Source organism: Hyperolius riggenbachi, chromosome 3 (genome assembly GCF_040937935.1).
Source record: "Hyperolius riggenbachi isolate aHypRig1 chromosome 3, aHypRig1.pri, whole genome shotgun sequence".
Taxonomy (NCBI): Eukaryota; Metazoa; Chordata; class Amphibia; order Anura; family Hyperoliidae; genus Hyperolius; species Hyperolius riggenbachi.
In genome coordinates this window covers 338256330-338281206 of record NC_090648.1, presented here as the reverse complement: position 1 = coordinate 338281206, position 24877 = coordinate 338256330, and the positions used below count along the sequence as shown (strand labels likewise).

General features: G+C 44.8%; 1 protein-coding gene across 1 annotated transcript in view; it reads right to left on the bottom strand.

The window, feature by feature from the left end:
* Positions 1-17719, bottom strand: part of LTA4H (leukotriene A4 hydrolase) — a 60440-nt gene extending 42721 nt beyond the window's left edge. Inside the window, exons 1-2 of the mRNA XM_068276906.1 lie at positions 17472-17719; positions 5133-5263 (exon numbers count right to left, since the gene is read on the bottom strand). Of these exons, the coding sequence (XP_068133007.1) occupies positions 5133-5263; positions 17472-17618 (278 nt within the window). The 5' untranslated portion in view covers positions 17619-17719. The remainder of the gene's footprint in view (positions 1-5132; positions 5264-17471) is intronic.
* Positions 17720-24877: the final 7158 nt, after the last annotated feature.

Below are 24877 nucleotides of genomic sequence, written 5' to 3'. Positions count from 1 at the left end.
CATCTGCATTTTAACATGGAAAGGTCATTTTTAATTAGATTAAAATGCAAAAAATGTGTGCAGCACTGGTAGTTATAGTGAAATAACAGGAGTGGAAGGGATATGGAGGCTGCATTATTTATTTATAGACTTTAGGAGTAATCCCCCAGCACCTCCCCCTAGCCATACATTTCTTGGGTCCACAGTCTCCAACAACGGGACAACAATACTGTCACTATCATCAAGAAAGCGCAACAGAGGATGTACCACTTACAGCAGCTGAAAAAGTTTGGTCTACCACAAAAATAACGGTGCAGTTCCACACTGCAATCATCAAATCCATCATGACATCATCTATCACTGTCTGGTTCTACTCTTGCTCAGTACTGGGAAAGGTGAGACCGCAGCGCATCATCTGAACAGCGGAAAAGATAATTGACTGTAGCTTACCTTCCTTGCAATACCTTTTACGCTAGCAGGTGCAGAAAGAGACCGCCCAAGATTGCCTCCCTGCTTACTCCATCTTGCAACTTATGCCTTCAGGAATGAGATACCAGTCAGGCACAACTAAAACTTCCAGCCACAGAAACAGCTTTTTTTTCCTTAGGTGGTAGCCATGCTTAATGCAGAACCACGCTAAAACTGCTAGGACTTGAAAGCATTACAGCATTGAACAGAAAATGAATGCTTCTCGCCCTGTGTACTGCCACTATAACTTACATACTGTCCTTGACTTGTAATATATACTGCCTGTCCTTGTATTGTTATATCTGTATCTGTTAAGCAACTGCCAAGTCAAATTCCTGTAATTGCAAACTTATTTGGCCAAATAAAATTAATTCTGATTTCAATAAAGGATGCCAACTGCCTGGCAGTTGTGCTGATCATTTTGGCTGCAGTAGTGTCAGAATTACACACCTGAGAAAGCATGCAGTTAATATGGCCAGATTTTAATCACAGCACCTGATGTCCATACTTGTTCTGGGTCAGTGGTTGAGAGAACTAGAAACATAGGATCAGCAGGACAACTAGGGGACTGGCACAGTGTAAAAGGGGAAAAAAACACAACTTTCACATTCCTCTCACTACAGGGTCCCTTAAAGAGTAACTGTCAGGCTGCAGAAGCTAATTTAAACCTCTATTCTCCTGTGTTAAACAGTTTAGAAGGAAGCCCAAAAGCCATTAGTGAAGATAAAAATCTCAGTTACCTTTGATGTGTGCTTATCAGTAAGGCTGTTAAAACCCAAGAGGACGCAAGCCGCATACTATACTGCAAAGCATTCTGGGGCCCTCCCCTCGGCTGCTAATGAGACGTTACAGCAGCTTGTAATCAGTCCAGCGCGTAGCACTGATAAATCTCCGGGCAGAGTACACTGCAGGAGTCAGCTATTGTTCCTAGCCACATGGCTCATTAATATTCACTGCACACTGTGGGCTCTATTCATAAAACCTTACCGCAAGTTTTCCGCTCAAAACAGCGGATTTTCCCGTCCATTTAGCAAAGTGGGCATTCATAAAAGCTGTTCCCCCATGAAAATCTACGATCCCCCAGCAGAGCGAGAAATTTCCGCCCTCTCCAGTGTTTTTCTAGATTTATCTAGAAAAAAGTAACAAAATGGCCATTCATGAAGTTTAGAGGAAGCGGTATGTGGACGGGAAATACCGCTTCCTCTGATTTTGCGGATTACATACAAGTGAATGGGACAGACCTCCCAGAGAGAGCAGTGCACGGAGGGACTCTGCCGGCTGAAGTGTTTCCGCATGCCTTCCGACAGCTTACCGCCAGCTTTCAGCGGGAGATCTCCGCACTTGCATCGCAGCTGGCAAGATTTTTATGAATTACCACCCAGAAGTCTAAAATACCGCTGCGGTATTTTCCCTCCAGGAGTTTTTTCGCCACAACTTTTTTATGAATAGAGCCCTGTGTTGTTCAAGTACGAGCTTATCTGTGATCAGGAAGCAGGCAGGACATGACGACACATTTGACAGAAAAACATGGAGCCTGCCATGAGCTGTCAGGAGCATCTATCTCTGCATATACTATATACAAATTCTGTGAAATCCAAACGTGGACAGTGAAATGCATATGTAATGTAAGTACAGCCAATCTTTAGCTACTGATATATGTGTTTATTTTCTCTGAGACCTTATACCTAACAGCTCCTCTTTAAAGGAAAATCTGTAATGGAAAAAAACATCTGGGGGATACTTACCTCGGGAGGGGGAAGCCTTTCCATCCTAACGAGGCTTCCCCGTCCTCCTCCATCCCTCCGTTCAAGTATCAGGGTCCCCCGAAGTGTGGCAAGGCAAATACCTACCGCGATCCTGCGCAGGCGCACTAGCCGTTCTTTATTTGGCTTAAGGCGGAAATAGCAAACCCGATCGATCCGCTCTACTGCACAGGCGGGAGTCTGTTTGCACCTGCGCAGTAGAGCGGATACAATCGGGTTCGGTTATTTCCGTCTAGTCCGATCGAAGAGCCGCTGCTGCTCCTGCGCTGGATCCCGGCAAGGTAAATATATCAGCCCTCGTCAAGCTTGTGGGGGAAGATTGGGGGGGGGGGGGGTTCGGGAGAGCCAGCGCTGGATTCCCTGAACCTACAGGGGAGGGGGAAGACTCATTGGGTCCCTGAGGCTTCCCCCTCCCAATGAAAGTATCCTCCAGAGGGAGGTTTTGGTTTTTTTTAATTATAGAGTCTCTTTAAAGTAAACCTGTGCCAAGGAAAGGGGCAGATATTTGGATAATTACCTCAGTAGAGGGAAGCTTCTAAATAATCCTGAGGCTTCCCAGATTCTCTTCTAACTAACCATTGCTGCAGAGGACTCTTCATCTGGCTGTGAAAAAGCACATCCAGATTGTGCAAGTTGGTTGCACGCTCAGTAGAATAAGCACTCGTGCATGCATGATAACAGCTGTGCAACAGTAGTTGTTCTAGTGGGCATATGTGGACCTTACTCGTGCATGCCCAGAGGGAGACCCAGCGCTGGATCAGTGAGGTGTAAGAGGATCCAGGAGGCCTCTGGACGATCCAGAGTCTTTCCACTACTGAGTTAAGTATCTAATTTGAATAATTTTTCCACTTTAGGTATGCTTTAAAGAAACTGAGAGATGTACTTTAACCCTCCTTCATAAAAGATATTATGTATGACAAACTGCCAATCAAGCATCTTGTAGCACAGTAATCAGTATAAGGCAGACTTTGTACTTGGGACCATGTGATAGCTAATGCGCTATAAAACGAGAGTGATATGAAAACATGAAAAGCATGCAATAAAGCAGGATGCAATAAAGCAGGATGCACACAGCTGCAACGTCTAATCACGGTTTTCACAGGACTCCAAAGTACAAAGAAAATGCATAGCAGACCTAGGTAATGACTCTTTATCGTGCACATAAGAGATTATCAAAAATAACTACTGTTCCTAAGCAGTAATTAATATTGGAGGGTTCCACTTTTGTAATAAAATATTAAAGGAGACCTGAAGTGAGAGGGATATGGAGACTGGCATACTTGTTTCCTTTTAAACAATGCACATTGCCTGGCTGTCCTGACGATCCTCTGCCTCTAATACCTTGAGCCATAGACCCTGATCAAGCATGCAGATCAGACATTTCTGACAAACATTTGACCAGATTAGCTGCATGCTTGTTTCAGGTGTGTGATTCAGACACTACTGCAGCCAAAGAGAACAGCAGGACAGCCAGTCAACTGGTATTGTTTAAAAGAAAATCAATATGGCAGCCTCCATAGCCCTCTCGCTTTAGGTGTGCTTTACATTTCCACAGAAACAGAAGATTTCAAAAAGAAAAGTAAAAAAAAAAACCAATGAGCCTTACATTCGGGGTAACAGCAGGACTGATCAACAGTTCCCAAAAATGTTTCTCTGTAGTTATTGTAGCCCAAGGGGGCACACTAATAACTGCAAGTAAAGGTCTACACAAATTTGGAACTGGATCATTTTCCTAAACAAGCATAATGTTATGGGCCTATTGCTAACATTGGTTCTTATTTAACAGTTTATGGTCATATTTCAGCAGGTGCTCACGAACCTTCAAGCACCGCAGTATGTACTATTGATACATGGGAACAAATGTCATACTGAAAACACCTTCACAGGGCCACACTTTTTTTAGTGCAAAACATAGGACACTTCACAAGCACTTTTGCAATAAAATTTCAGCAGCTATAACTAATACAGATAAAAAAAAAAACCTCTAGAGCAGTGTTTCTCAAACCTGTCTTTGCACTGACCCAGTGTTGCATGATTTGCAGGCAGCCTCACCTATGCACAGGTGGGGTAATTAGTGTCTCCGCTAGGTGGAGTCCATGTATCTGAGACACTAATTACCCCACCTCTGCATAGGTGAGGTTGCCTGCAAAACATGCACCATTGGGGAGGCACGAGGACAGGTTTGAGAAACACTGCTCTAGCGTAACACCTGCTGAATACTATGGAAACAGTATATAGTAGTTTGATGTACAGGACTTCTTCAAAATCACATTTTGTTATCTTTGTCCTTAATTCACTAACAAAGAAGGAATAAAATTGCATCTACTATTCCCGGTAGTGTTTCTAGGTGTAACTTCAGTTGTGTCCAACCTAAAACCAACCTAACACCTAAAAACAAACTTTGCTTGCTTGTGACACATGGCATTTTACATTACAAGCAGGAAGCATAATATTATAACAAGCAAATAAACAGCTGGGAAAGATGACATGACCTGAACAGCAGTAACCTATTAATGTGTCACAGTACACAGACTGAGAACAACTGAGATACTGAAAAGACCCATACAGTATGTAGGAAGACAAATGCATATCTATGTGGATTCCATATATTTTAGTTGGACTAAACACTCCTGCTCACCACATCTCCACAGAAAGTTATTGGTAAGGATAGCTTTTATTTGCTGTAGAAACTAGAGTTATAGTTTAAAACATCATAAAAGCTAAAAAACAGGGTTCCTTGATAACATACAATAATTTAGGAGATGTTAAATTAAAATGATCACTTAGAAACTGCTAGTAGTGCTGTCAGCTGGCGTCCTAATTCATATTATGCACTACTGTAAAAAAAAAAAAGCAATCATGAATCCTTCCTAAATTTGATCCATAGAGCTATTTCTGTAGATATCCACATTAACTCCATACCTTGCCAGCGGAGACGGAAGAGTAATTTCAAGAGGAGTGCCTTTAAAACTGTGAGTGGTCCCAAGAGAGAACTTTGCCTCTTGACCATTTACAGAGATCTTCTTTATTTTGAGGTCTTTGGTGTCCAAAATCTAAAGAGTAAGAAATATATAGGTCAGAGTACAAATGTTTAAACAACTATAGGCACAGTTGAAATATACCATCTTATTTTGCAGCACTGTACATGATAAATAACTAATTATGGCAAAAAGAAGAACACAACATTGTGAAAGAGAAGTTGTGGTTCTCACAAGGCCCTGACCTCAACATCATCAAGCTGGTATGGGTTGATCTGCAGAGATAGAAGCATGCAAAACACACAAAATCTACAGTAGAGCCATGGTAACTTCTCTAGGATGCTTGGAACAACTTCAGAAACTGCATGCAGGTGTACCTCATGGATGATTTGGACTGGATCAGCTGCATGCTTGTTTCAGGTGTGTGATTCAGATGCTACTCCAGCCATATAGATCAGCAGGACTGTCAGGCAACTGGTATTGTTTAAAAGGAAATGAATATGGCAGCCACCATATGCCTCTCACTTCAGGTGGGCAATCCATTTCCATTCAGTGCATCCCAATGAATACACTGAAAATGACAGCTGGGTTTGAGCTGTGCAGGCATCCAACTGCCATGGACAATTTCAGTTTTCAAATGTTGTAAGCAGCATTTAGCGGTTTAACAAGGGAATACTTTGCAAAGGCCATACAAAAGCACAACTGCTTGCAATGCAGTCAACTGGCCTCTTCTTGGAAGGTCAATATGTATACTGCTGTTCCACCCCCATGGCAACCACTTGCAAGCTTTTGACAAATGGTAGCATACTGCCTATCAGCAGCACTGCACAGTATGTTCAAACATGTACACGGTGGTTCGAAAGGCCCTAACCCTTATTCCCACTTCTTTAACTCCTAACCTTATCCCTAACATAGGGGTAAAGTTAGGAGTTAAGGAGGGGGAGGTTAGGGGTTAAGGAGGGAGATTAAGGTTAGGGGTTAAGATTAAGGAGGGGCAGGGTTAGGGTTAAGGATAGGGGTTAAGGTTAGGGGCTAACCACTTAACGACCGCTTAACGCCGATAGGCGTCGGCAGGTCTTAAGTGGATTTACATGGAAATGGCCGCTCGTTCGAGCGACCTTTCCATGTCAGTTCACAGAGGGTGTCTCCGTGAACAGTCTGCGAGCCGCCGCTCGCGACTCGCAGGCGAAATGTAAACATGCGGGGAAGAAATCCCCACTGTTTACATCAATACGGCGCTGCTGCACAGCAGCGACGTAAAGGAGATCGGCGATCCCCGGTCTCTGATTGGCCGGGGATCGCCGGCATCTGATAGGCTGAAGCCTATCCTAGGCGGCGCAGGATGGATATCCATCCTGCGCAGCCCATTGAATGAGGGAGAGACAAGACAATAGAAGACAAATAACATTTATATTGTGCTTTTCTCCTGGCGGACTCAAAGTGCCAGAGCTGCAGCCACTAGGACGCGCTCTATAGGCAGTAGCAGTGTTAGGGAGACTTGCCTAAGGTCTCCTACTGAATAGGTGCTGGCTTACTGAACAGGCAGAGCCGAGATTCGAACCCTGGTCTCCTGCGTCAGAGGCAGAGCCCTTAACCATTACACCATCCAGCCAGAGAAAGGTAAGGGCAGAGAGGGTGGAAGACGCTGCGGAGGGGGCTTTGAAGAGCCCCCGCTAAGCAAATACAGCCGGCGGCGATCAGACCCCCCCCAGCAGGACATCCCCCTAGTGGGGAAAAGGGGGGGGGGTCTGATCGCCCAGGCTGATTCCTGATCTGTGCTGTGGAGAGCCCACAGCACAGATCAGGCAAACATAGCCTGGTCCTTATAGAGAATCTGTATTGTTAAAATCGCACAAAAGTAAACATACCAGTGCATTAGGGGACATCTCCTATTACCCTCTGACACAATTTCGCCGCTCCTCGCCGCATTAAAAGTGGTTAGAAACTGTTTTTAAAAGTTTGTTTATAAACAAACAAAATGGCCACCAAAACAGGAAGTAGGTTGATGTACAGTATGTCCACACATAGAAAATACATCCATACACAACCAGGCTGTATACAGCCTTCCTTTTGAATCTCAAGAGATCATTTGTGTGTTTCTTTCCCTCTGTTCTCATGCACTGAAGTTTCAGGCTGCTCGTTTCTTCCTGCAAACAGCTTTGCCCTTGTCTGTAATTCTTCAGTATGTGAAAGCCCAGCCAGCTCAGAGGATGATTTATCCAGCTTGTAAAAGATAAGAGAGAAGAGAGAAGATGCCCTAATCTAAATAATACACAGGCAGTGTGCATAGAGGGGCCTGGAAGGGGGAGTTCATAGCAGAACCACAACACTGAAGAACTTGGCAGCCTTCCAGACACAGGCTGACAAGTCTGACAGGGGAAAGATACATTGATTTATTACAGAGACTGTGATAGTAGAAAGTGCTGCAGTAAGCCAGAACACGTTAGAATTGCTTTTGGAACTTGTAGGATGATAAAAAACAGGATGCAATTTTTGTTACGGAGTCTCTTTAAGTGGTTAAAGAGGAACTTCAGCCTAAACAAACATACTGTCATTAAGTTACATTAGTTATGTTAATTAGAATAGATAGGTAATATAATTTCTTACCCACCCTGTTTTAAAAGAACAGGCAAATGTTTGTGATTCATGGGGGTTGCCATCTTTGTCATGGGGCAGCCATCTTTTTGGTTGAGAGGAGGTGACAAGGAGCAGGAGACACAGTTCCAACTATCTTGTGTCCTGATTACCCCTCCCAGCTGCACACGCTAGGCTTCAAATGTCAAATTGAAAATGTAAAAAAAAAAAAAAATTGCACCAAAACAGCAGAACGAGAACAACAACATCAGAAACCCCATCATGCTTTGCACAGCATCAGGGGAAAAATGCCCGGGCAGTTTTCTTCTGTGCAGCTAAAAATGAGGCTTGTATAAGAGAAACAAAGTTCTGATGCTGTGAAACTGTTAAAGAAACACCAGGCCTTTTCAGAGCTGCTGAGTCGACTTTTAGTCCGGAGGTTCACTTTAAGGAGGGAGGGGGGGGGGGTGTTAAGGGTTGGAGCTAAGGTTAGGAGTTAAGGGGAAGGTTAAGGGTTAGGTTAAGGTGGGGGGAGGTTAAGGTTAGGAGTTAAGGAGGGGAAGGGTAATGGTTAAGGTTAGGGGGGGGGGGGGAGATAAGGGTTAGGGTTAAGGTTAGTGCAGGTAAAGGGTTAGGGTTAAAAATAGGGGGTAAGGGGGGGGGGAATTAAGGGTTAGGATTAAGATTAGGAGTTAAAGTGGATCCGAGATGAACTTTTACTCATTGCATAATTGTGTTCCTTACATATAGTTTATAGGGCATTCCTCAAGCCAAATACTTGTTTTGTTTTGTTTTAGTACCCTAATTTCCTATAAACTAAATAAGCCACACCCACAGCTTCTCCAGAGTGCCTTGGCGCTTGCAAGGGATTGTGGGATTTCAGTCTGGGCAGGTGAAAAAGGTGTTACTAGCTATAGATTTCAGAGGCAGAGTTTTCACAATCTGAGGGCTGGTGCACACCAAAACCCGCTAGCAGATCCGCAAAACGCTAGCAGATTTTTAAACGCTTTTTTTTATTTTTATGAGGCGGTTTGCTAGCGTTTTGCGGATTGCTGCTGCGGTCTTCAGTATAGTAGATTTCATATATTGTTACAGTAAAGCTGTTACTGACCAGCTTCTGTAACAAAAACGCCTGCAAAACCGCTCTGAACAGGCGTTTTTCAGAGCGGTTTGCGTTTTTCCTATACTTAACATTGGGGCAGAAACGCATCCGAAATCCAAAAAAATGCCTCACCCAGGCATTTTTCGTTTCTGCAAAACGCCTGCCGCTCTGGTGTGCACCACCCCATTGAGATACATTGACCAAGCAGATCCGCAGCCGCAAGCGGATCTGAAAACGCGGAAAAAGCCGCTCGGTGTGCACCAGCCCTGAGAGCTGCAGTGCAGATACAGATCAGTTGCCTGTGTAATGGAGGAGATAAGAATGGAGTTTTCACAGAATATGCAGATTAGCATGCCTAGATACAGATAAGCTTGCCTGTGTGTGTGATTGTGTAATAGTGACAAGCAGAAAACATGTCTGCTCCCATTGTATCACAGGAAAAAATATGAATATACTGTTGAAGCTGTTTGAAGATAGATTTGCTGTGTAAACTATCTAAACTTTAGATAAGATATATAGACAAGTCACTTGTTATATTTAGTTTTTCATCTCGGATCCGCTTTAAGGATGATGGAGTTGAAGGGTAAGGGGTTAAGGAGGGGTGGTTAAGGGTTACTAATTTTACTAAACTGTTTTTTCCTGTGTTTTTAGTTATGTACTGTAATTTATTTTGTAAGTAAATGCACCTAATAACCACAGCACCTCTATTGAAAGAGATTCCAGGTTGTAATCTGAGACATTGGCTATCATTCATAAAGCATTTCCGCATGCGGAAATGCTCAAAACAGCTGACTTTACCGAACACTCAGCAAAGTCAGCATTCATAAAGGCTCTTTCCGCATGAAAAAATGACACTACCGAGCAGAGTGATAAGTCACCGCCTTGTGCGGTGATTATCGAAACAAATGTAGCAAAATGTTAATTCATGAAGATCACCGCAAGCGGTGTGAGGTCGGGAAGTACCGCTCACTCTGATGTGGCGATAACAATGTAAATGAATGGAGACACACAGACCTCCCAGGCAGCTGCAGCAGAGCGGAACACAGAGAAATGTATCAACTCTGCTGCTTCCGTGTCTCTGCAAGCCTACCACCAGCTTAGTTCGGGGAAACTCCGCACTGCTACCGCAACTAGATACATTTTTATGAATGCCCACCCAGAAGTCTAAAATACAGGCAGCGGTGTTTTCCCGCACTGATTCTCCTTACCGACAGCTCCTTTGTGAATGATAGCCATTGATGCTGAAAGGATTGAAACATAATATAGTCTATACACTTGCTGACACTGAAGGTATTGAAACATTGTAACTTTTCCTGAGTGTGCGAGGGCCCTCTTCCACTAGCGTCAATTGCGATGCTGAATCACAAAATTGCAAATCCCTAGTGATTTTTAAATCGCTAGGGTTTGCTAAAAAACATAGGAATCATGGTAGGTCTTTTCCACTACCACAATTCGATTTTTACCAATGCGCGATCGCGCCTTGGAGTGATTTTTACCGCAATTTTGCTATGCAGTGCATTGCATAACAAAATTGCAAACGCGGAAAAAAATGTGGGACTTGCTGAATCGCAATCGCTAGCATTTAGCCCAAGCGCTAGCGATTGCTAGTAGAAAAGAGCCCTAACTGCCTGGATGGCATAATATGTAAGTACCGTCATTTCTTGTGATTGAAACTTGTGTGATGTTCCCCTTCCACACCCTACCCACCTGGCTCAATTGGCAGAAGTGTTTGCTGCCCTTAAGCCACCCCCTCTCCTTTGAAACCAAACAGGAGTAATATTGGCACTTTTCTTATGATGCATGTCATGTGATTCCATTCAATGTTATATGATATATTTGATCCCTTGTGGGGTAAATACTTGTGATGTATATATATTTTTCTACATGCCTTTTACATACAATAAAAACCCTTTGAAACTAAAAATGTTGCAATCTTTTCAGCAGATCTCCACTTTTAGAAATCGGAGGATGAGAAAAGTGCCATACTGCAGTACAAGTATCAGCATTTTTCTGGTGAACAGCCTGTTTGCCCTTGTACATAGGTTACTAAGATATGACTGATAGTGCCGCTACAGTCAAACACCATCAGTATTACATAGACACTAAACTATTCCAGAATATCTGCAGACAAGACAGTAATAATACAACAAGCCAGTGAGGCCTGCTGGTTCCACTGCCTTATATCCGTTCCAATGCCCCAATCTCCTCCGCAGTCTTCAACGTGTGTGGCGTGTCCCCGGTCAGCTGAGGGATGACAAGTGCGTCGCCCCAACACTCAGTTACACCCAGGCCTTAATATGTGCAAGGTATAGAAACTGAAGGCCATAAGACAGTGGTACCACCAAAACCACACTAGACAGTTATAGGTGGGAAAATCAGACAGTCCAGGTCAGCAACAAGTAAGTGAATAGCACAGTACAGAATCTCAAAACATAAGGACCCGGACCCACTGCGGGAGCGACTACAAGGCGAGTTCCAGATAAAGCCTTTTGGTAGCACCATTATATGACATGGCCGATAGCTGTGCTGTAGACAAAGTCATAAATGACATTACACAACTGTACTGCAGTGTTTGTTCTTTCTAATCCACAGATGCGGATTTCCTTAGATCTGTGTAGGCGGTCGGATGGCGTATTTTCATCTGGGGGCTGCAATATTCTCCGAGATTTGGTCTATGCCTTCCTCCTTACAGTTTGAGCTAGTCTTAAACCAGCACTCTCAGTTCATCTACTTCAGTTTGTGTGATTAACAGAAATATTAGCTGCAAAGCCTAATTTCACACAAAAAGGGTAACATTTGAGCTCTCTGATTACTAACCTATTAGATGGTATTTTTAAGTCAGGGCCTATGGCCCTATTTCCACTTGTGACAGCATCCGTCTAGGAGATGGCAAGTGGCACTTGTATTGCTGCAGGTACTCATCTGAATACCTCTAGCAATATCATTAGTGCCCGTTTCCACTTGTGCGGTGCGAATCGCCGCGGTAAAAATTCGCATGCGGACGCGAATTTCGCATGTGGGTGTATGCGAATTTTCGTGCGAATTCGCATGAAAATTCGCATGGATGACGCTGTATGCGAATTTAACCATGGCAGTGCCGGTGTGCATTTCCATTGATTTCCATGCGAATTCGCATGCAAATTCGCGTGAAAATTCGCATACCAAAGCCGCAGGCGATTTCCCTATTAAATACATTAGCGGCGATTCGCATGCATTCCACACGCAGGCGAATTCTGAGGGCTCTGCCGTGCAGAAAAATCCTGCACAGAAAAACGCTCAGGAAAACTGACAAGTGGAAACAGGCCCATCCACTTGTATTGGCTGTGCGAATCTGCATGCAGGAAACGCATGCAGATTCGCGATAGTGGAAACGGGCCCTTAAACATCATATGACCTGCTGCAATAAATAATTAGAGCCGATTTTTGCAACAGGAGAAACCATGCATTTAAAAAGCTTTCTCTGTACTACAGATGAAATAAATCCACACTAAATGCATGGAAGAAAGAAAGAACTGAACAGAGGCTTAATCAGCCTCGAACACTTGTGAAAGTGATGGTGGTGCTATTGCCAGACCACAGTGTGTAATGGCTCTCTCACTGACACATCGGCATGTGTTTTTGCAAATCTATGCATCGTGCAGGCCACAAGTGCAAATTTTTGCATGAAATCACACTTATCAGCTTTCACACTTTGTATCTGCACGTAGTGCTTCTTACTGAATCCCTTCTACAGAAACATGTTTTATTGCTACACAGAACATTAGAATGCAAACACAAATACACACACGCAAAAAAAGAACTTGAAGCACTGAATCATGCACATTTCCTTCACATGCAGATTATAGCGGAAGCGAGCTCTGAGTCACACGAGGCAGTAGAAAACGCCTGCGTTTTACTGGGACGCATCTGCAGTCTCTGCACACTTTTGCCTGACAGCCAGCTTACAGTAGCTGACTGTCGGCAATAGGAAATTGAGAAAAAAGCCAACAGAGCCATTATTTTTTTCCCCCCAGAGCGGGGAAACACACATTACCCCTATTTCCCTGTGATTCTCCACAGTAAAGCATGACTTGCATTTTCACACTGCGAAAAACGCAGGCAAATCTTTGAAAGTGTGACCCCTGCCACAGAGTATTTGATCAAGCTAATTAAAGAGAGAAATTCTTTATTAAAAAAAAAACTATTTCAAAAGGAAAACTTGAGCACACATGGGATATTCATGTTGTTGCACTGTAACTTCTTGCCAAATAGTTCACTGGCATTTTGTAATCTAATACTGTGAAAACGCTACATACTGAACACATAACAAGCCTGATTTTCAAGAGGATCCCTAACAGGTTGCAAATAATCTATGCCACTCATGACACCCTTATGACTTCCACCTGATGTTCAGATGACTCCTATTTTGACATATGTCAAATCTTGGCACCACATGATGGTAAGGGGGGGGGGGGGGGTATCACTGAATGGGCACTTCAATAGATCAAAGCCAAACTCGGCATAAAACTAATTATGTAATTATGTAAACATCATTTCTAATTCAGTTGTGTATTTAAATACTATAATGTGTCTTTTGAATCCAATTACTATATGACTGTTGTAGTGGCACTCTAGGCACAGGCTAGGTGACGATGAATTGCCATATGTACGTGGTCAGGAATTCTCCCTCGGGTGCCCAGCTCCCTCCCTTTCTTCAGGACCCATATTCTCCCCAGACACTGCTGCTTCCTGGAACAAAGACTTTCAGGCCACTACCTCAGAGATCACCACTGTCCTTACCTGGACTCCGAACAATGGCACAGTAAGGGGAGGCACTTTGATTGAAAGAGCTGCACTGTTTCAGAAAGCTGCTAGATAGCCTTGAGGCATTATGTCGCATGACAATAGCACCAAGGAAGAGGGATCCAAAACAAAGGAGATCAGCATCCAGAAGGACACTACTTGAGAACCTGGCTATAAAATGTACTCCCCTCCCCACAGGACAGATTTAAACATTTTAATATATTAAAACATCCTGGTATATGACTACATTATATAAAATGCTATTAATGTAAATTTCCTCAAAAAGTGCAGCAGTGACTCACCACTGTGCAACAGTGTGCCCTTACTAGCACTAACCACACGTTTGTGGAAGTCTAACCACAAAAGCCAGCCAAAAAATCCCTCCCTCTCCACAAATGGCCCCCAAATTCAAATGAAGCAAGTACGACTCCTCCCATGACAAATGTAGTAACAATGTAGTAACAATAGCCCCCAAATGACTAATGCAGCCATCAGTTTCCCTATATAAAAGCATAGTACACCCTCACTGTTATAATCAGGGCTGTAGAGTCGGAGTTGAGGAGTTGGAGCAATTTTTGGGTACTGATGTGTAGCTGTGTCACTAATAGAGATGGTCAATGAGATGGAAATAATTCTGCACTGATGCTGGTTTATGCAAATGTATGCACTCCCTTTGCTCATGAAATTAAATAATTTGATATGTTGTTAAAATTTGTTTTGATGAGAATAAATCTCGCTTCAGAGCTCATAGTTAGCAGGGGCACGTGTGCCCCTGCTAAACCGCCGCAATAGCGCCCACTGCGACACTTGGTCGCAGACTTGGTCGCTCCTGGAGGCAGGGCTAACGGCTGCAGCCCTGCCTCCAGTCGCGTCTGTCAGCGGCGCATCGCCGCCTCTCCCCCGCCCCTCTCAGTGAAGGAAGACTGAGAGGGGGCGGGGAGAGGCGGAGATACGCGCTGACAGACGCGCGTGGGGCAGGGCTGCGGCGGTTAGCCCTGCCCCAACCAGGAAGCGCTCCCCCGCATTACGGAGGGGATTTGGGGGATCAGGGACCCCCGTTAAGCCGCGGTATAGCGGCGGTTTAGCAGGGGCACACATGCCCCTGCTAACTCTGAGGTCTGAAGCGATATTCTCGCTTCAGACTCTCCTTTAAATGGTACCTGAGACGGATGAAAAGAAAAGTTTTATACATACATGGGGCTTCCTCCAGACCGCCTTCAGGTTAATCAGTCCCTCGTTGTCCACCTTCGCCACCTGGATCTTCTACTATGAGTCCCAGTAATTCAGCCAGTCACCGCAGTCCAGCCGCATGCCGCTCCCACAGCCAGAAGCATTCTGCATCTGCGCAATAGTTCTGCACAGGTGTATGCTCCAGGCGGCAGAGTGTGTGCATGCGCACTACGCCTGACTGGCTGAAGTACCTGGACCCATAGCAGAAGATCCAGGTGGCGGAGGAGGACAGCGAGGGACTGATTAGCCTGAAGGGGGCTGGAGGAAGCCCCAGGTATGTATAAAACTTTAATTTCATCTGTCTCATGTTTACTTTGTTACACAGTAGTACTATACATATGCACTCCCCACAGAGCTGCAGGGAATCCACTGAGAATGTTGTGCACATTGAACACAGAGGTGTTGTCTGTCACCCATAAACCTGGTTCAGATTGTACATGAAGAATGTGTAATGGAGGAAGAATGCCCTCATTCCCCTGCAGAGTACCTGCACATCACTCTTAGGCTCCCTGCACACTGCAAATCTGTTTTGCGATTCCGATTTTCAATTCCGATTTTCCCTGAATACATTCAACAGAAAAAACGGATCAAAAAATGCAGCATGCAGTAAAGATTAAAAATCGGATTCGGAATCACATGCAGTGTGCAGGGAGCCACACATGTACCCACAGTTACATTGCCTAGGGCCTGATAGATGTTCTTTGTTCCGGTCTATACCTTCTACAACTACTCTTACCAAGGACTAGTTTTAGTCTATGACTAAAAGTATTAGAGGCAGAAGATCCACCGGATATCCAGGTAACTGGTATTGTTTAAAAGGGAATAAATATGGCAGCCTCCATATCCCTCTCATTGTCTTTTAAAATTCCTAAGCGTTAGCAGTTAAGAGATGCAATTCATGTTACATACTTTCAATCAACAAGATTGTAATATGCAAATTAGAGGAGTTGGAGTCTGTGGAATCCTAACCTGAGGAGTCAGAGTCGTGGATTTTTGTACCGACTCCACAGCCGTGGTTATAATTAGTGCTACACATGCCTCTCCCATTATAACTATAGCCTTCAGGGCGAGCGGTGTTATAACAGCGCAGGAGATTTGGGCGCAGCCAACGCCTCCATAGGCTGTAATAGGAATTACGGCTATAGTGGCGCTCAGTGAGTAACTTGGGCACCGTCAAAAGACAGAGCTCACATTACTTTTAAAACACTGTAATTCAGCCGCCAGCAATAGCGGGAAGCTGAATTACATCATTCCCCTCCATCCATGGTGACCTGGAGGGGGAATAGTAATTAACGCCGCCGGAACTTGTGCAGGGGCAGGATAAGTCGTATATCGCCTTTATCCTGCACCCAAATCTCCCGGCAGCATTTTCATCCGTATGCCTTCAGGGCCCCTTTTATAGTCAGTGTGGCTCCAGTGGCCCCATATATAATCAGTGAAGCCTGAATCTAGCATGTGTGAGCATAGAAAGAGAATGAGAAGTGTGAGGCTAGAGAATGAGAAGTGTGAGCGTAGAGAGAGAATGAGAAGTGTGAGGCTAGAGAATGAGAAGTGTGAGGCTAGAGAATGAGAAGTGTGAGGCTAGAGAATGAGAAGTGTGAGCGTAGAGAGAGAATGAGAAGTGTGAGGCTAGAGAATGAGAAGAATGAGGCTAGAGAGAGCATGAGAAGAGTGAGGCTAGAGAGAGAATGAGAAGAGTGAGGCTAGAGAGAGAATGAGAAGTGTGAGACTAGAGAGAGAATGAGAAGTGTGAGACTAGAGAGAGAATGAGAAGTATGAGGCTAGAGAGAGAATGAGAAGTATGAGGCTAGAGAGAGAATGAGAAGTGTGAGGCTAGAGAGAGAATGAGAAGTGTGAGGCTAGAGAGAGAATGAGAAGTGTTAGGCTAGAGAGAGAATGAGAGATGTGAGGCTAGAGAGAGAATGAGAGATGTGAGGCTAGAGAGAATGAGAGATGTGAGGCTAGAGAGAGAATGAGAGATGTGAGCGTAGAGAGAGAATGAGAAGTGTGAGCGTAGAGAGAGAATGAGAAGTGTGAGCGTAGAGAGAGAATGAGAAGTGTGAGGCTACAGAATGAGAAGTGTGAGGCTACAGAATGAGAAGTGTGAGGCTACAGAATGAGAAGTGTGAGGCTACAGAATGAGAAGAGTGAGGCTAGAGAGAGAATGAGGCTAGAGGGAGAATGAGAAGAGTGAGGCTAGAGAGAGAATGAGAAGAGTGAGGCTAGAGAGAGAATGAGAGGAGTGAGGCTAGAGAAAGAAACGGAAGTGTGAGGCTAGAGAGAGAATGAGAGGTGTTAGGCTAGAGAGAGAATGAGAGATGTGAGGCTAGAGAGAGAATGAGAAGTGTGAGCGTAGAGAGAGAATGAGAAGTGTGAGCGTAGAGAGAGAATGAGAAGTGTGAGGCTACAGAATGAGAAGTGTGAGGCTACAGAATGAGAAGAGTGAGGCTAGAGAGAGAATGAGAAGAGTGAGGCTAGAGAGAGAATGAGAGGTGTAAGAGTAGAGAGAGCAAGAAGTGTGAGGGGGGAGAGAGAATAAGAGCTGTGAGGGTGCAGAGACAAGGAGTATAATGATATAGATTATAGAACAGGTACCAGGCTGGTGAGGGAGTCTTGCAGGCATCGCACAGTCAGGGCACTGCAGGCGGAGATGGCACAGCTGCTGAAGTCCACACACAGATGCAGGTTCAGATGGCGAGTGGTGAACTGCTCCGAGTCACAGAACGAGCTGGGGTCACACATAGCTGCTGAAAGATGCTGCGATCTCTACTCCACACTGACTGGAAGCCCAACTCCTCCAGCAGTTGAAATTAGAAGAAAAAGAGACAAATCAATCCCTGCATGCAACGGGGGAGGCGTGCGTGTGACCTTATGGGATATGTAGTTTTAAGTGCCCTCCCTCTGCCAGTCAATGTGACTGCCTCCAACGTTCTGGATCGCCATCATGAGCTTGCTGTGCCTCCAACGCGTGCAACAAGACATCTGTTGCAGTCAGTGTGGAAACGTATCAAATACAGTCATAAAAATATAATGTAGTTTTTTCTCTGTCAGTCAGCATTTGCCTGCAGCGTGCGAGTATTGTGGGGAAACGTAACTAAATAACGGTTTGTCCTAAAAGAATCTTGGGTGCGCACATGTATACCAAATCACAGATGCGAAAGTAAATCACGAGGTGCCTGAATAAACCCTGAGCAGTGGCGTAGCTAAGGAGCTGTGAGCCCCGGTGCGAGTTTTATATGGGGCCCCCTAAGCACTCTATGCATAACAAATGATACAGCGGACCAAAACCTGCCAAGGACAACCACAGTGTCTGAGGTGCAAGAAGGGGGTGGGGAACAGCTTGTTCATGTTTACCACTATTCAAAGCATCCATAGAAGGGATTATTATAATCGCAGGACCAATAGAGAGATAATACTGCAGTTGTGGGAGGGCCCCTCTGGCCCAAGGGCCCCGATGCGGTCGCAACCTCTGCACCCCCTATTGCTACGCCCCTGGCCCTGAGCTACTGATGATGACGTGTAAATGTATAAAGATAGCAAGCGCACTACATAAATTGATTACAGGGTTGAGAATGTATTCACTTACCCAATTTTTTTTACCGTGCTGCTGATTTTACACGCTTGTGTAACGTAATGTACGGTATGTATATGGGACTCTGCTGGGCTCCGTTTTACCTGCGGGAGTTAAATTCACATTGCCCGCTTGTAAGTGAGAGGGATATTTTTTCCTGCCATATTTTTTTCCTTTTAAAGGCAACCTGGTGCTTCTACCAGCCCCCTGCAACCACCCTGTGCCCGCCACTGAGCGATCCTCTAGTCCCCCGCAGCACTCCTCTTTCAGTTCGGGAAAATCAGCGAGTTGATGGCCACTGCGCCTGCGTGGCCCTCGCCATGTGCATCCTCAATCACACTCCCATTGCCGGGAGCATCCTGCGCATGCGCAGTAGACATTTTCTCTTTCTGCGCATGCACAGAGCGCTCCTGTCCACAGGAGAGCGATCAGGAGGCGCACGGACCGGGATCGTGCATCCCCAAGAAAGAGGGGCGCTGCGGGTGTCAGGAAGATCGCGGAGTGACAACTCAGGCACAGGACTGCTGCAGGGGACTGGTAGAAGCCCCAGGTAAGTTAAACCATCTTTTTTGTATTTACTTTAGGTTCCCTTTAAAGAAAACCTGTACTGAAAAAAGTTCCCCTGGGGGGTACTCAACTCAGTAGGGGGAAGCCTCTGAACCCTATTGAGGCTTCCCCCATCCTCCTGTGTCCCACGGTGGTCTCGCTGCAGCCCACGGAACGCACAGGCGACAATTTGTCGGCCTGTGTAATATTTACCTTTTCTGGCTCCAGCGGGGGCGCTGTTGCGGCTCTTCTGACGGAGATAGGCGAAAATAGCCGATCTCCGTCGGGTCCGCTCTACTGCGCAGGCGCAGGAGACTTGCGCCTGCGCAGTAGAGCGGCCTGACAGAGATCGGCTATTTCCGCCTATCTCCGTGCAGAGAGCGGATACTGCACCTGCGCTGGAGCCCGGGAGGTAAATATTCACATCGCTGCCATTCCGGGAGGATTTTCGCCACCGCCGTGGGACCGAGCAGGACGGGGGAAGCCTCAATAGGATCTGGAGGCTTCCCCCACCTGAGGTGAGTACCCCCCCAGGGGAGTTTTTTTCATTACAGTTTTTCTTTAAACAATACCATTTGCCTGGGGTGTTGCTGATCTTTCAGGCAGGGGTCACATTTGTCGGCCTTCGTTTGCGTTTTCTGCACAGAAAAACTGATTTCAACTGAGAACTCATGTTAATCGATAGGCTAGGTCACACTTGAATGCAGATTTTGCGCGCAGAAAAAAAACTGACATCCTGCACATTTTGTCAATTTTCTCTTAGCTGCTGTAAGGCAGGGGTCACACTTGTCTTTCAGTTTTCTAAAAAGTGTAGAAAACTGAAAGACAAGTGTGACCACTGCCTCAGGCATTAGTAGTGTCTGACTCATACTCTCCTGAATTGAGCATGCAGCAAATCTAATCAAACATCTTACCTGAATGCTTGATCTTGCCTAGGGTGCCATTTTATGTTAATCCTTCTCTGTATGCTGTACACATTTGTTAAATACACAGGTTTCTTCTGGGCAGTTTTCTTTCACATCTTTCTAATCCCAAAAACATACAGATACTGTAAAGTAATTGACTTCCCCTGAAATTGTCCTAAAATTAATATGGACAGAAGACTATGATAGGGATTAGATCAGGCTTTCTCAACCAGGGTTCCATGGAACCCCAGGGTTCCTTAAGTACTCTGCAGGGATTCTTTGGCACCCCCCCCCCCCCCCCCCCCCATTGTGGGGGGAAGTATAGTAGAGCACATTACAATAGGGGGTACTGTAAAAAGAAGCACTAAATTGGGTTCAGAATCAGTGTAATAGAAGGTTGTTAAATTAACAGCCTCACCTACTTTTAAGGACCATGCCTCCTGAAAAATAAATGCAGGGGTTCCTGGAGATCAAAAACTTGTTTGCAGGGGTTGCTTGGGATCCAAAAGTTATTTGCAGAGTTCCTCCAGGGTAAAAAGGTTGAGAAAGGCTGGATTAGATTGTGAGCCCCTAATGACATGGCTATGACTATGTACTATTGTACTCTATAAAGCACTGCAGAAGATGTCAGCACTAAATAAATGATTACAAATAATAACACATTTGTTTATACAGACCTATACTAAGACTTGAAAAGGGACAACTGCACAGTAAAACTGACAGTTTTGTTAGATGGGATAGTTTTAGGATACAAATTGCATCAGGAACCCTCAGGAATGACTTCACATTTCCTTCCCATCTGGAGAGAATACTTGTACTCCTGCCCTTCTGGGCACCATTGCTTGCTGTGATGGTGTTCAGTGTGATTCTGTTCAATTCCATACAAGTGAATTGGGCAGCATGTCTAAATGCTGCCATCTGAATTTCTTTTGTGGCACTAAACTGCCATCATTGTGAAAGATACTGCTGTTAATGGGAACCCAAGGCAGCTATGCTGAGTGAGTGTCCATTGTGGGGTAGCACTTATTATGTGGGATACACGGTGTAAGTGTGAATAATTGTTCCTTACTTCCTTACTGTCCTAAAGGTGCTTAGTAATGGTGCAACTTTTAATGAACTGTATTTTGAATCAGATCATTTGGATCAAATTGCATGAAAACAAAGGTGCTGATGTGGCCAGGCAACAGCAAAAAGAAAGATCAGGCTCTGCTTCAATTCACCAAAAAATAGCTTTATTCAAAAATTAGAAAACACTATATTACCACTATCGTGTCCTTTAAAACCATAAAATCATTCTCAAAGATGGATAATGCACAGCCGGCTGGGCTCACACTAGCAAGCACACTGCATACATGCAGTGATGTGGCCAGGTCCATTCAATGCTGAATTGAAGTTTTTCAAAATGTTTAGGCTAAGGGACCAGAGGTGTAGCAATAGAACCCGCAAGGGATGTAGCTGCAGGGGGGGAGATGGATGGAGAAGTTTCTTTTCCCTGTCCTGAAAGACTGACAACTAAGGGCATGGAGAGAAAAAGCTTCCTGCTCTTTGCACAAATGTTCTAATGACTGCATCTGCAGTTTTGCAGACAAATATTTGTAGACAGTTTCCTATTTACTGTTCAGCAGTGTGTTGTGTACAGCGCTGCTCTATCTCCAGCCTTTCTACCCCTCTCCAAGTGCTGTGTACTGTAGTGATGCTGGAGAAGTCTGCAGAGCCAGTTCTGCTTCATCAGAGATGGACAGAGTGAGTGTAATAAGCTGAGGTTTGGAGCACACTCATCTATCGGTTTTCTGGATGTGTTTTCTGTATGCTTTTTCTGCACACCATGCTTGTCTGTATGTGTGAAAACATGCACATTTTATCACATCAATGTAATTGATAGGGAAAATGTGTGTAGCGCTTCACTGCTGTCTGTTTTTATCTGCATGGGGAAAACACATTCAAGTGTGCACTAGCCAATGGAATAACATTGGTTCTCAGTTTACCTGTGCAGAAAGCAGGGGAGGGGGCCCCATGCAAAGTTTTGCAGGGGGGCCCAGTGATTTCTAGTTACGCCCCTGTAAGGGCCTTTTCACACTTGTTTTAAAAACTTATTTGTGGGATTCGTTTTTCAAAGCTCTGCAGAAATGCAGGAAGTGGATCCTATGTTAAAAATAGGACCTGCTTCCACTCATGCACAGAAAGAAAACGTTGCGGAGAGTCCCCATTTGACACTTTTTCCCAGACTGGTAGGGAAAACATGTCCCATGCAAGCCTACGAGAATGGACACTGTCCGCTCTCAATAGGCTAGTCACCACATCTGCATTGTCCGTTTTTTTTCGCATCCACGCCACCGTGAAGTAATACATCCATCCGTCCATCACCGCCACTCGATCCATTCTGAATAGCCCGGAGGCCAACAGAAGCATGGGGATTCTCCATTGGGCTGAAACAGACCAATGGGAATCCTTAGCAACAGGGAGAATTCTCATTGGTTTATGTTGGACCAATGAGAATTCTCCCTGCTGCTAAAGAGACTTGGCCTATTGCAGCCTATGGACTATGGAGAGCCATGCTTCTGCCGGCCCCCCAGGCTGATAAAGGGATGAGCGGCGGCGAGACAGGTGAGCGGCGATGCGTATGGGCAGACTTAGCAATACAGCAGACGCGGGTGTAATTGCACAAAGCGGATTCAGTATGGACAGAATGGCGCATTCTGTTTACGTTCTGCATCCACACAAGTGTGGACCGAGCCTTAATGTGTTGTGCTGCTTTTATGTCTTCATTCAATAGCAGACCACCTATTGTCTCTGTACCAGGGATCACTATAACTTGCTAGTTTCATTTTCAATCATGAGCAATATAGAGTACCTACTTTGGTGAAAATAATCATATTTCCAGCAAAGATGTGGAATCCCTCGTTATCACTTTAATGTATACAATTGCTTTAAAGTGAACTGAGCACCATCTGAAGCACCCAGGGCATCTCAGTAGCACTTTTAAAATGTATATTAACAATGTGGTTCTTTACTAAAAAAAAATTATATTCTACCTCTTCTTTTTACATTTAAATATGTTACAGGCTTTTATTGCCCTACTTTCCCTAGTCTACCGATCCCCAGAAAGAGAAAAGAGCAGGCTGATAAGGATTGCAGTAATTAGCAGTAGCAATAAGCAAACAAAAGGACAATATACTTCAAAAGGTTTAGGGAGTCACACGATTACATTCACACCTTTTCATGGATAAATAGGGGCAGAGTTAAGGTCCGTACACACGCCGGACTTTAGGCAACGACGGGTCCGTCGTTGCCTCCCGCTGGGTGGGCGTGCCAGCGACAGTCCGGCGTGTGTACGCTCTGTCGTCAGACTGATACGGCTGTTTCTGAGCGATCCGCCCGGCGGATCGCTCAGAAACAGCCGTATCAGTCTGACGACAGAGCGTACACACGCCGGACTGTCGCTGGCACGCCCACCCAGCGGGAGGCAACGACGGACCCGTCGTTGCCTAAAGTCCGGCGTGTGTACGGACCTTAAAGGAAATGGCAGCTCATACAGCTATTAGAAACCAGGACAAACTGCAGAATAAGAAAGCTGTTTGGAGCCCAATAACTACAAAGGGGCTTCTTTCAGCCCCATGGACTTGTACTGTGTTCATAATGTCCTACTGATCCACTCCGGCCAGCAGTGGCAACTCCTGCAAACTTGGCCTGTCGCCGCAAGACGGCGGCTACTGCGCATGCGTGGCCCAAAGCCGCACGCACCCTGGTCGTGCTTCTACCACTGGTAGCATTCTGCGCATGCATAGTATGCATAGAATTCACTACTGCGCATGAGCAGAATGCTTCCGGCGGTGGGAGTGCGACCAGGGTGCGCACGGCTTGGGGCCGGGCATGCACATCAGCTGCCGACAGGCGGTGACAGGCCAGCTTTGAGTCCAGGTCAGCAAAGTATGAGTTCAGGGTGTGGAAGAAGCCCCAGGTAAGGTAAAATCTTTTTTTTTTTTTTTATTTCACTTAAAGAGGAACTCCAGTTAAAATAATGTAGTAAAAAAAGTGCTTCATTTTTTACCATAATTATGTATAAATGATTTAGTCAGTGTTTGCTCATTGTAAAATCTTTCCTCTCCCCGATTTACATTCTGACATTTATTACATGGTGACATTTTTACTGTGGGCAGGTTATGTAGCTGCTCCTAGCTGTTTTGGCTGTTAGAGACAGCTGTAAACAGCTTTTTCCTGTCTGTGAACATTGTTACATTGTGGCAGTTTGCCCAGAGTACCGCGGACCCAGAGCTTCTTGTGGGAGGGATTTCAGCACAAAATCAGTCATACAGCGCCCCCTGATGGTCTGTTTGTGAAAAGCATTATATTTCTCATGTAAAAGGGGGTATCAGCTACTGATTGGGATAAAGTTCAATTCTAGGTTGGAGTTTCTCTTTAAGTTTCCCTTTAACAGGGCCCCAGATCTAGGCACATTTCAGCAGTCACAACCCCAATACCCCTCCCCTGCAGATATGACTATACCAGCGATAATGCTATTGAAGAAGATCACCTGGGTTCACCAATCCTGGTTTATGACTATTGATACACCCGTGTTCGATGTGAACCATCTGTTTTTTAACTTACTTGTATGTATATATTTGTGTTCAACATCTTGTGATCTGTTTTCTAATTCTTTCCTGATTACAGTGATTTACAATATGTCTGTCTAAATATAACAGGACTCTTCTTATTGCATTTTTTGCCATTGCTCATTTCTCAATGTAACATGATGAGAACAGATATACTGTACATTGGCTATGAAGCTAAAGAAAAGGCAATGTTCTTCCCAGTAGCACTAGCACTATTGTTGTCCTGTTTCTTCATTTATATGTCAGTAACCTGTTGTTGCACCAACATTTCACAACAATTTGTTAGCTCATATTTCTTATATATCCCATACTTCCTTAAACTTCTTTCCTCTTGTGGTTTAATTATGCAACACTGAGCATGTTTTTATT